General features: G+C 51.6%; 1 protein-coding gene across 1 annotated transcript; it reads right to left on the reverse strand.

Moving 5' to 3' along the window:
* Positions 1-442: 442 nt before the first annotated feature.
* Phyhip (phytanoyl-CoA 2-hydroxylase interacting protein) lies at positions 443-11674 on the reverse strand. Its single transcript, XM_032917638.1, has 5 exons — positions 11399-11674; positions 7417-7601; positions 5938-6112; positions 3680-3797; positions 443-2469 (listed from the first exon to the last, which is right to left on the reverse strand). Exons 2-5 carry the CDS (start codon positions 7579-7581, stop codon positions 1935-1937), a joined length of 993 nt encoding a protein of 330 aa, XP_032773529.1. The 5' UTR covers positions 7582-7601; positions 11399-11674; the 3' UTR covers positions 443-1934.
* Positions 11675-11894: the final 220 nt, after the last annotated feature.

Below are 11894 nucleotides of genomic sequence, written 5' to 3' on the forward strand. Positions count from 1 at the left end.
TTGGAAGCTAACTTGACTAGAAACCCTACCTTTAAAAAAAAAAAAACAGAGGGCCTGCTGGAAAAATGGCTTAGCATTTGAGGGCACTGGCTACTCTTTCAGAGGACCCAGGTTCAAATCCCAGCACTTGCATCATGGTCTTCAGTCCTCAGTGCTTTCTTTTGGCCAGGCACTGGGCATATACATGGTACACTGACATGTACATAAAATCAAAAATGAAATTTAAGGCTAGGGAAACTTATTCACCCCTTCCATCATAGTGGGTGTGTAGGGCACACAGAAGCGAGGCAAAGACAGCTGTCAATGTACCAGAAAGCAGGACCTCCCCAGACATCTCATCTAAAGATACCTTGCTTTTAGAATTCTCAATTTCTAGAATGGCGAGAGTTTTTGAGTCTGTGGCATTTCACTGTAGTCGCCTAAATGGACCAAGACAGATGGAGCCCTTGGGCCATTGTGGTTTATTGATGCACAAGGCAAGCACAGCACAGGAGGGTGTGCCCCACCCAGGGACAGAGGACAAGGCAACAGGCCACAACCACAGCAATGCTGTCAGCAGAGGGGAAGGGCCTTGGGGGTGGGGAGTGTCAAATCCTCTTCTCCACACATTTCCCAGGATCCCAGATCTCTTGGCACATTGTAGTGAGGTACTTGACTGTCTACCAGTCCTGTCTCTGGTAACCAGCCATTCACCTGTCCCTCAGAGGTATGGCCCTGTGGGTCTGCCAGCTCCTCTGTCCTTCACAGAAGTCCAGCTGCCCGTGTATCATCTCTGTCACCTCTGAAAATGTTACTATGTTAAATGTCCCTCCCTCTTCTATGTCTCCACCTGCTTATCTTGTCTCAGGGAGTCCACCCTCTCCACCCTCCTAATCCAGACAACAGTAAGAACAAGATGAAAACACCAGGAGCTGTGGGGGAATTCATCAGGAACTCCCCAGGGGATCAGCCCAGAGAGCAAGGGGTAGTAGTGTGATGGAGAGCCCAACATCTGGCTCACAGGGCACAGAACAGTCATGACTCTCAGGCAGAGCGGTCGAGTGAGCGAGCGAAGTGCACAGCTGGGCAGGGTGCCAGGGTTCTGTGGGTCACACGGAGTTCTCTAGCTCTGTCAGGCCTGTCAAGACACGAGGTGGCCCGCTTCTGGCTGAGGAACAGGTCTCAGGGGTCTGCTTCCCCCTCCTCGACCCTGGCAGACCTTGGTGCTCTCTGAGCAAGGAGGGAGGTTTGCTGAGGATATTATCGTCCCCAGAGAGAAGAAAGGAAAAGCTCAAGAGACCAGAGCAAGCCCTCCAAACTAAAAAATGAGAAGGTGCTTTCCCAGAGAGTGGGAGGGCATCTCAAGTGGTCCAGCGACAGTGTTGGAAGGGATGGATGGTTCTCCCATGCGGGAAATGGGCTCTGGGGGATAAGGAGCAGCCAGGGCAAGACAGCAGTGCAGGAGGTTATTTATAAAGGGAGGGGCCTAGTCCGGAGGCGGAAAAAGCCCTCAGGCCCAGCTGAGTAAGAAGGAGGCTGTCTGGGGTGGCCCTGAGTGGGGTGGGTGGGGCTAGGAAGGAGGTACCCCACAGCTTTTCTGCATCTACACGGAGGTCAGGCTACACATGGGCTTTGGCCCAGGAGGCGGGGAGGACTCTGGGAGATGCCTGAGGACTCAGGGAGGCCTGCTTGAAGTCAAAAGACAGAAGAGGGAAACAGAAAGGGAGGTTATCACCTGCTGATAACCCCCCTCTCCAAGTCCACCAGACCTGGAATGGGTCACGCCACTAACTAAGAGGACCACTTTCTGTTGTCTCCAACACAGGGGGAGGGGGAAGAGGACAGAGTGAGGGAGCAGGGAGAGGGGAGAGAAAGCCAGCTCCCCAAACCTAAGCCATATATCATGCCCCACCCTCCTGTCATCTCTCCCCAGCCCTCCAGCTCCCCAGGAGTCCCTAGCGGCCCACACTGATATTGCAGGTCTTGCAGCTGGGATCTTTCTTGGCATCAGCAGTGGACAGGCTCATGAGCTGGTGCCCACTGATTTCTCCCAGGGTGCCCAGGGACAGGTCGACAGGCTCGGTGTAGATGATCTCCAGGATGAGGTCCTGAGCATGGCGGAAGATCAGCTCTCCATCCTCCACACTGCAGGTCAGGAACTTGTTGCAGGCAATGTCCAGGAGGGGCAGACGGTCACGACAGAAGCGGTCCCCCAGGGAGCCTTTGGGTGCCAGCACCAGGATGGCATAGTGGTAGGCTGTGTACATACAGTAGAAGTCCGCAAAGTAGAGGTTGGTGCTGGGGTTGAAGAGGCGCTGGGCAGGGATCTGGAAGCGCCAGCGGCCATAAGGGGAGTCCTGGGGCGGCTGGCCTGTGTTGAACTCGGTGTTGCAGCTGAAGAAGACGCCATGCAGCATGCCACTGGTAGGGGAGCCGTGGCTCCCACTGTTGTCCTTCAGGTAAGGCTGTAGTACATTCCCACAGTGGGTCCTGCCCACCAGGGAGGAATGCCAAAGAGAGAGGAAAATGCCACGGGTTAGTTCTCTGGAGCCTGGCTGCAATGTGTAAAGAAGACAGGGAGCCAGCCCAGCTTCCAGCATTCCTATTCGCTTGCAGCCTCCACTGCTCGCAGACATTAAGAACCGTCTCCCTGACTAGACTCTGAGGATGAGTCGCCTCTGCCTTAGTGTGTGTGCTGCCACCTAAGAAGGAGCCTAAACAGGACCCTTGCCTCTTCAATACAAATACCAAAGGCTCCAGTTCTTTGCCACTTTCTTGGGGCAAGTGGGGAACGCCCCACCCCAGCTGCCAGTAATGATAAAGACAGTAACAGTGGCAGACTGCCCTGACCTAGCTCAGAAGGACATGGACTTGAAGCAGGCATGGGGGAGGGTGGACAAGCCTTGGCCCAGCCTCACGCTTGCATGGGCCTGGCTGTCCTGAGGCAAGTGACTTGCTGCCCTTGGTGCCTTGAGCTCAACATCAGAAGGCTGAAGTACTAGATCTGGCCTGTCTCTCTCTCTCTCTCTCTCTCTCTCTCTCTCTCTGTCTGTCTGTCTGTCTGTCTGTCTCTTCCCCTGCTCCCTTTCTCTCACAAGAAAACCACATACACGTGGGCAAATAAGATGGAGGCTACTCTAGTTGGGCCATGTGGGTGGGACCCTCTGGTTGGACCATGTGGGCGGGACCCTCCAAGTGCCATCCTTTGGCTTCCTCATACCTGACTCTCACCAGTACCCTAAAAGATTTGCCCAAAATGGTTTTCTAGCGCCTTGGACTCCTTTGCACTCAGCTTGGAAGCTAACAAACTGAGATTCCCCAGAGCCTTCCATGCTCAAGAGTCTTTCATCTAGCCCCCTCCCCACTCCCCTATGCTCCTGGGTCCTGAAATGGAGATATAGCTGATAGTGTGTGATAGACTCCTGCAAAGGAACTGTCCCAGAAGGCAGAGTCACACCCAGAACATATTACCTGACCTTGTCTTGCCAGCAGGATCCTCTACCAGGAAGCCCTACTTCAACTACCTTGATCTTTTCTTAGTCTCAACCCCAAAGTATCAGTCACTTAAAAAAAATTTTTTTTGAGACAGGGTCTTGCTATGTACCCCAGGCTGGCCCCAAACCTGTAGCTATACTCCTGCCTCAGCATTCTGGAATGGAGGGGGATCTGGGGAGGAACCAGCAGCTCTGACTTGTCCTACCTGGCATGCTGGAAGTACTCCTTGTGATGGTTGCGGTAGAACACAGAGAAGCGGAGCATGCGGCCAGCGATCTGCTCAGCCTTCTCCTGCAGCTGGGCAAGGTGCTCCTTGGCATAGTCTGTAAGAGTCCAGGCAGAGTGAGGTAGGTGAGCCAACCTCTCTCTCCTTACACCACCCACAGAGCCTGCAGGTGGCTTCACCCTCTGGGCCAAGAGAGGAGCTTCAGAAACAGCCTGGACTCAGGTGGGGACAGGCCAGCAAATATGAAGAACTGCTTGCTGTCTGTTCCCTTGACTTCAGGGTCAGTGTTGCTAGAGGCTCTGGGTCCAGAAAAGGCTGAGGACTACCTGTTATCACAGGAGGGGCTCCAGGACTGTCATACCAGGACGCCCTTATGTGAAAAGAGGGCTGATAGGAAACATAAAGACTAGAGAAGGAGAATACAAGGTCCTTTGGGCGGCAGGCTTTAAATCTAGGAGGTGAGAGCCTGTCCCACAACTAAGTTGGTGGCTAAGTGTAATTATAAGTGGGAGTTAGTGAAGAATCAAATAACAGAGCCTGGATCTCAGGTGAATATTTCTGTAGAAGGACCGAGGCACTAGCTGCCTACTTGAGCTCTCTATTTGGGAGAAATAAAGAAGGTTGATACCAGGACAGGAAATGTGCCTGCTTCCCCATAAACATACCAGGGAGGCTGAACCTGGGCCTTGGGAGCGAGGCAGATTTAGACAACCTTAAAACAAACTAGAGGAAAGTGCCCTTTATTTATTGTGGTCACTACATTTCTGTTTGCTTGGTCTCTGGAAAGAGGAGGGTGGACCCAGCTACAGCATTTTCAGATCCCCAATTTAAATTGAACACCCACTGTATATTCAGTTCTGTGGGGCAGAGTGGGGCAAACCAAGATACCTTTCCTTCAAAGCGCAAGAGTGCCTCTCTAGTAGAGCTCCGGCAACTCAAGGAGACTTGGGGCACAGATTTTGGCAGAGGATGGAGCCAGCAGCCTTGGAGGCCCCAGGGCAAAGAATGTTCTCTGCCCCTTCCTTGTGATAGAGAGCAATCTGGAGCAGATCTCACGTGGACACCAAAGGGATAGAATATTTTGGGGCAGCTCCTTGGCTATCAGCGACAAGCATATGCAAAGTGGCATTTGTTCATGCTAGAATTTGTGAGTTATGCTCTAAGAGACCATCAGATGGGACCAGTTTTCCAGGCTAAGGGGAGACTTAGGACAAACAAAATGTTATTGCCCTACCAAATGATCATTGGTAGACTATTGAAGAAGAAGAACAACAACAACAACAAACCCATTATCTATCTGATACAATGAAATACTGCCTAACCTAAAGTGGGAGGGAAATTCTGACAAATGATTCTGACAAATACACAGCACCTGTGTATTATTGATGGTCTAGTAAAAGCAATAAGCTGTTCACCAGAGAACAAATACTTGATTTCACTCATATACATGCACAGTCAAAGATCATAAAGACAGACGGAAGGAAGGGATGGCCCAGAGGACAGAAAATGGAAAGCAATGGCTTCAAGGGTGTACTGTTCTGGCTTTGCAAGATGGAGAAGTTCGGAAAATTGGTCATATAAAACCACTTAGGACTTCCATATTTAGAAATGGTTCAGGGGTTGGGGATTTAGCTCAGTGGTAGAGCGCTTGCCTAGGGAGCGCAAGGCCCTGAGTTCGATCCCCAGCTCCGAAAAAAAGAAAAAAGAAAAAAAAAAGAAAGAAAGAAAGAGAAATGGTTCAGATGGTCAGTTTGATGTTACACTATTTACCACAATTACAAATACATATTCTTAGGGCTAAAGAGGGCTTAGCAGTTAAAAGCATTTGCTGCTCTTGCAGAGGACCAGAGTCCAAAGTGGGGCAGCTCACAACCACTTGTAACCCTAGCTCCAAGGGACCAATATTCTCATCTGGTCTCCGTGGGAACTCAAATGTATGTGTGAGAACACATGCACAGATGCACATAAATGAAAATAAAGCAACTTTTAAAATGTATGTATATAACTGCTCCTCGTTGGCCCAACCCAGAAAAGTAGTTGCACCCTTCGTGTAGGTCTTGCCAATGTGCAGAGTTCTAAGCAGGCTCTGTATCTTCCCTCTGGCCTAAACATAGCAGCCAGAGTGCAGCAGGTGTCTCCGAGTATGCTGGGCTGTGGTGAAGAGCTCCCTCTTACCCGCCCTCAATGGCCCAAACACGCTAGATGTGTTATGGAGACGGGTATTATCACAGTCCTACCCCCAGTGCAGAACTCCACAGTCTCGCTCCAGCCAGACACCAGGTACTCTCCATCACTCTGCTTCACTGCTGTCTGCACTGCCACACTGTACTCTGTCCGGGGACTCAGGAACCAGTGGCCTCTCACTGTCATGGGCAGAGGCACAGCCTTGGCCACGAGCTTGGTGGGGACATCCTGAGAAGTGGGGTACAGACGGAGAACCAAGCATCAGTCTTGAAGTCACACCTGATCTTGGCATTATTCCAGGTCTCCCTTCTTCCTCCCGAGGAGGGTTGGAGTTTCAGAGACCCCACAGCTCTGTGTCCCAGGCACCATCTCACTACAAGAGCAAGCAGTGACTTGGGACAACCTCCTTCAAGCTCCCTGATGCCCCATTTTCTTGAGATGTAATGGGAAAGGCCAATTGGTAGGAGAGCCCCAAAGTTGAAGGTGGCAAGACCTTCATTTTTGAGGGAGACTTCGAGAAATCTGCACACTGCAGTGCTGTCTCCACGGCAACAGCAAATGCTGGGAAGTCAGGGAGGAAGAGAAAAATATGCCTTATTCTTTGGGGGGAGGGCCAAGGGGGTGGTGTTGAACATTCACGTCACCGTGGCAACTGGCCTGCCAAAAGACACCCAAATCTAGGGAGCCAGATCCAGAGAGAGGGAGGAGAGGGAAGGAGAGAGGGAGGGAGGGAAGGAGACAAGGAGGGAGGGAGGGAGGGAGGGAAGGAGAGAGAGAGAGAGAGAGAGAGAGAGAGCGCCCACACCAAGGCTATCACCCTCAGAGCCAGCTTCTTCACACTGAACTCTCCCCTGCCTCTGCACGCAGCTGGAGAAGATGAGAGGTTTCCTCCCACCTGTTCCTATGGTGGCTTTTAACCTGGGGAGAGGACACACCGAGGAGAGACTACCCACATGCCTTTTCTAGGAAACAGACCAGTGGGCAGCGAAGGAGCAGAGAATCCCTATGACTGTGTCCAGCATCATATGCCCAGCTAACGGTCTGTGAGTGAGTGTGTGTGTGTGTGTGTGTGTGTGTGTGTGTGTGTGTGTGTGTGTGTGTGTTAGCACGCTCTATGTTGCTTGCCCAACCACAACTTCTAGGCTCTGGAACATTATCTGGACATGTGAGATCGTGGGTTCTGCCCACACACACCCAAGAGCTCTGCTGCTGCCTGAAGTTCTAGTCACGGAGGGAATAACAGCATTGGAGCCGTGCTATTGGAGCTGTGCTAGGCATTGGACCAAAGAACATGAAAACATCTCTCTCATGGAGTCTTTTCAACAGCTCTACAAGGGTGGCGTGATCATTCCATTTTTACCAAGGAAGACAGGAAGGCTCAGAATGGTTAGATCACTTTGGCAGAATGACCCCATGAGAAGAGTCTGAATTTTGGCCAGGCATCTGGTTCTTCCATATCTGTCTAGAGAGCTCATTATTTGCTTCCTTGTAGAACAGGGCCTGGGGAAGGTATCAGGGCGTCCTTTACTCACCCGGTGCTTGAACTTGTTGGAATTCTTATTTTCCTTCTTGTTCAGGTCAATGAAATAATGGGTGACCCTCTCCAGGTCACTATCTTCCATGGCCCAGGAGATACGGAAGGAGTCACAGGTGATATTGTTGATCTCGATGCTGTGGGGGGTAGACAGCAGCTCCATGTTCCCCTCAGGTTTGGCTCCTGTGGGGATTGAGGGCCAGAGGAAAGATTAGCACCTCCCTCCTATCACAGACTTTTCTGGAACGTGGTGCCCCCATTTTGTTTTGGTGAGGTGGAGTCTTGTATACCATCAAATACTGCTGCCTCATAAATGTTATAGAAAAGCCTGCAGTGGGGCTAGACTGGATAGGAGGGACCCAAGGTGAGATGGGGGATCCTCTGGAGAGGGGGTGTCTCTTGGCCCGCTGTACAGGGTCCTCAGAGCAGAAGGCCCCTGACAGGTGGCTGAGGCAGTGGGAATGTTGCAAACACTGGGCAGAGGGACAGATTTGCAGCAGATGGAGCTAAGGAGGGAGGGGCCCTCAGCCAGCAGGCGTGAAAAGAGAAAGGGTGGGAGGGGAGAGGACAGGGAGGAGGAGGAACACAGGAAGCACCTGCTGAGTGGCTGAAGCCGGAGGACTGGGGCAGGTGGCAGGCCAAGGGCAGCCAAGAGTCCACAGGTGCCAAGACCCTGGGCCCTCTCAGGCCTCTCTCCTCCCTGGGAGAGACTGGAGGGAGCAGTGAGGGACTCTGCTGTGCAGGGCCGGAGAGACAAATGCTGTGGATATATATCTTTGGTGGGTCGGGGTGGCATGGGCCATAGCCTGATTTAAGCTTTTTTTCTTTCTTTTCTTTTCTTTTTTTTTTTTTGTCCATTACTTTGACATACAATTTCTGTTTTCACAGATTTCAGTTGACTTTTCTTTATCTTTCTTTCTTCTTTTCTGAGATGCTTGCAGCCCCAGACTCCAAATTCATTATCCCCCTGCCTCAGCCTCCCAAATGCTAGCATGGCAGATGCCTGCTCACTTGCTCTTTTAAAGAATTACTTTAGGTCTTGGTGGGGGAGGAGGTCAAGACAGGTGTAGCCCTGGCTGTCCTGGAGCTTGATCTTTAGACCAGGCTGGCCATGAACTCACAGAGATTCTGAGATTAAAAGCGTACATCACCACAGTCCAGTCACTTTTGGTCCCTTTGAGGCAGGGTTTCTCTGTGTAGCTTTAGCTGTCCTGGGACTCTGTAGACCAGGCTAGCCTCCAACTCAGAAATCTGCCTCTGCCTTCCAAGGGCCTGGGTGAAAGGTGTGCACACCACCACCACTACACTCAGCTTAAAGAATTACTTTAACACTGACACCTATTGGAGGCCGACATAAACTAATGGCATCTCACACTAGTCTGGAGATATATAGGTACTATTATTCTCCTTATTTTATTTTACAGACAGGTAACCAAAGTTGGGGATACTGACATATCCAAGGGCACACAGACAGCAAATTATACTCTGGAGGCCAAGTTTTATTATGGACTAAGGTGGTGGTGTGTGTGTGTGTCTCTCTCTCTCTCTCTCTCTCTCTCTCTCTCTCTCTCTCTCTCTCGTATGTTTTGATATATGACTTTTCCTGTTTACTTATCTCTTCTTCCTATCAGTGATTTTTCAAGTGACTGAATTTTCCCTTGCCTCCTACTCCCATTCCTTCAGCTCTATCCTGCCTTTGTGCCATTTAGGCATGAAAGGACTACACCACTATTTTTCTTGCCTGTGCTTAACTGGGCTAGAGTTAGTTGGTCTTGTCTATAGCTTGGTTCTCCCAGGAATGGGGGGCTTCAGGGAGGAAACACACAGCTATGGATAGACTCGCTCAGGGCCTTTCCTGGCTTTTCTCTTATAGTTCATCTCATAGCAACTCTTTCCCTGCTGGTAGTCTCCCTTCCCCCTTCTCTTTCTCCCTCCCCCCACCCTTTTCTTTTTCTTCCCTTGCCCAGGAGCTAGGGTGAGGGCACCTTGTGCCTACAAAATCAGGTACTTTTATTTATAGCTCCCAGAAAATCCAACCCACATTTTCCTGTCAATTAAGCATGCTCCAGTGCCTGGCATCACTACATTAACCTGTGGACTACCTGGGTAGCAGGTACAGGCGGAGCGAGGGTACGGTTGATGGCCTTATCTCCCCAGGTGTCCCTCAAAGTCCACTATTAACTCAGCTTCCCACCCTGCATCCAAATGTCTCTGGCTTCATGCACAGGAAATCTACGGGAGTCCTACCAGGTCTTCTCCAAACTGAGACAAATGGGGTTGGGTATCTGGAAACAACCCTAAGAAAATCCTGCTATATAAGGTTTTGGGAAGAGGTGTGCAGCAGCAAGGGGTTAACAATGCCCTGGATACTGACAAGACGCTTCTGAGGGAGATTTTTCCACCCACGAACATGAACACATACGCCCACCTCAGGATTTGAGTGGCTCCCACCCACATGGGATCCAGCCTACACCTGCCCTGAGCAGACACCTGTCCCTGCCTTGATCCCTCCTCACTTTCCTTGATCCCTCCTCCTCTTCCTAGAGGCCAGGGCAGCTTTGGTGGTGGGTGGAGACTCCAGGTCAGGCACTTGCTCATCCCTTCTTCTCTCCATTTCTGAGAGAGCTGCTCTCCACCCTAGCCTAAGGATTGTGAGAATGGGGGCAGCTGGCACTACAAAGGCAGCCAGCCAGCATGGACGAAGGGTGGGTATCAACTCAGCTTCTCTACACCCAGATGCCTAGGGAAGGGCAGCCAGTGAGGGACAGGTTGAGGCAGCACCCTAGGAACACCCACACTCCCATGTGAATCCACCCTAAGCAAGCATGTACACACCCCCACGCAGGCAAGCATGCACATACACATATGGGTGAGGGGTGCGCACATACCTTGGCATATGCCTTCATAGACATCCTCATTCCTCCACACCCACCTAAGCATAGATATGCCCCCCCCGCCTTGCACATTCTAAGAATGCCCCAGTATTTCTACTTCATGACAACCTACACATGCTCATGTCCACACATACCCGCATGCATGTGCCCCTCATCGTCACAAGATATATTTGAGGAAAAGAGGAAGCCACAGGCACCAACACATGCATGCCGCCTCCCGAAAGAGGACAAGCAACCCACAGGCTGCCTGTGCACACATGTAGATTTGAGCACACGTCAATCCTTGCTTGAATTCTGGTATTCTCTCCATGGAGCCTTTGTAGGTTCCAACACATAGACTTTGAAAACATGTTTGCTTCTGGCTACATTGGGTCAGACTGATTCTTCACAGGCCAACAGGTTTGCACACCTACTCAAGTCTACCCACAAACAGAGATTTGTGCCCACACTTCCCACCTATCCACCTCCTATTGCCTCGAAGTTGCCCCTCCCCACGTAGAAACAGCCTGGTTGCTACAGAACTCCCTCAACATGTACTCCCACCCACATGACAAGTGACATGTCCACCCCCTAAAAATACTGCCTCTTGGAGCCCCTACCACATATACCCACAGGCTACTCAGATAAACGCTGCCCCCGCACACATGTACCTCACGCATAAAAATGTTCTGAAACATGCTACAAGCCGGTCAGAAACCCCAAAGGAACCTAACTGCGTGGAGACAGACCTATCTACGCAAGCTAGTCTCCAGCCTCCTCCCAGCCATGCAGACACGTTGTACACACTGGACCCCCTTCCCCAAGCCCTTTCCAAAAAGCTACTGGCATGCCAGAGGAAAGCACCCCCACCCAGCTGAACCTTTTGGCGTCGCCGACTGCGCAGAATGGTCACGGGGTAACTAACTGTGTCGCTTCAGAGACCAGATCCAGCTGTTAAGCTCTTTGCCAAGGACTTAGGGGAAAGGGAACAAGGTTGCCAGGCCTGGCGACCCAGGTGTACAGCCAGGGCAGTTACGGGACCCTGGTGGCCACAGCCCTTAACCTCCTAGAATAGGCAGGATGGTTTAGGGGAAGAAGCGTACTTACCTGGCTTCAGCTGGCCCTGCAGAGGGATACTTGGAAGAGAAGGAAAGGAGAGACTCTGTGTGGATGATGAGCTCTCCAGGCAGGGGACAGCAGCCTGACGCCTGGGTCACAGGCAGTGGGGCTCGCTCGCTCCTCTCTGGGCTGCTGGGAAGTCGGCTTCCATGCCCCACAGGCAGCTCCTGTCTGGCTCTGCAGCTACCGCTACTGCTCCCGGCAAGAAAACGACGCTGCTCGGAACCCAGCGAGTGAACGCGCAAGAAGAGAGAGGCAAGAGCGAAATCAAAGCAGCGTGGAGGAAAGAGAGGCAGAGAAATCGAGAAGGAACGGGAGAGCCAGACCGAATCTGGCTCCACCAATGGGATCAGTGGCTGCTCAGCGTCAGGTGATAACAAGCAAGCTTGGTCCCTGCTCGCCCAGGCTTGTGGGAGGGGGAAAGGGCAGAGGGTCCCCTGGGAGCTATACAGATGTCCTTGGAGGCAGCAGCTGTGGCTTCTGC

Source organism: Rattus rattus, chromosome 12 (assembly GCF_011064425.1).
Source record: "Rattus rattus isolate New Zealand chromosome 12, Rrattus_CSIRO_v1, whole genome shotgun sequence".
In the NCBI taxonomy this organism is placed as follows: Eukaryota; Metazoa; Chordata; class Mammalia; order Rodentia; family Muridae; genus Rattus; species Rattus rattus.

Bases quoted from the DNA above. Each gene is read 5' to 3' on its own strand.
- Phyhip (XM_032917638.1), bottom strand. From the start codon at position 7,581: ATGGAGCTGCTGTCTACCCCCCACAGCATCGAGATCAACAATATCACC. The intron at 6,113-7,416 runs GTGAGTAAAGGA...CCCACTTCTCAG, and splicing joins CCAACAAGTTCAAGCACCGG to GATGTCCCCACCAAGCTCGT. The intron at 2,470-3,679 runs GTAGGACAAGTC...CCTGGTGGGCAG, and splicing joins GAGTACTTCCAGCATGCCAG to GACCCACTGTGGGAATGTAC.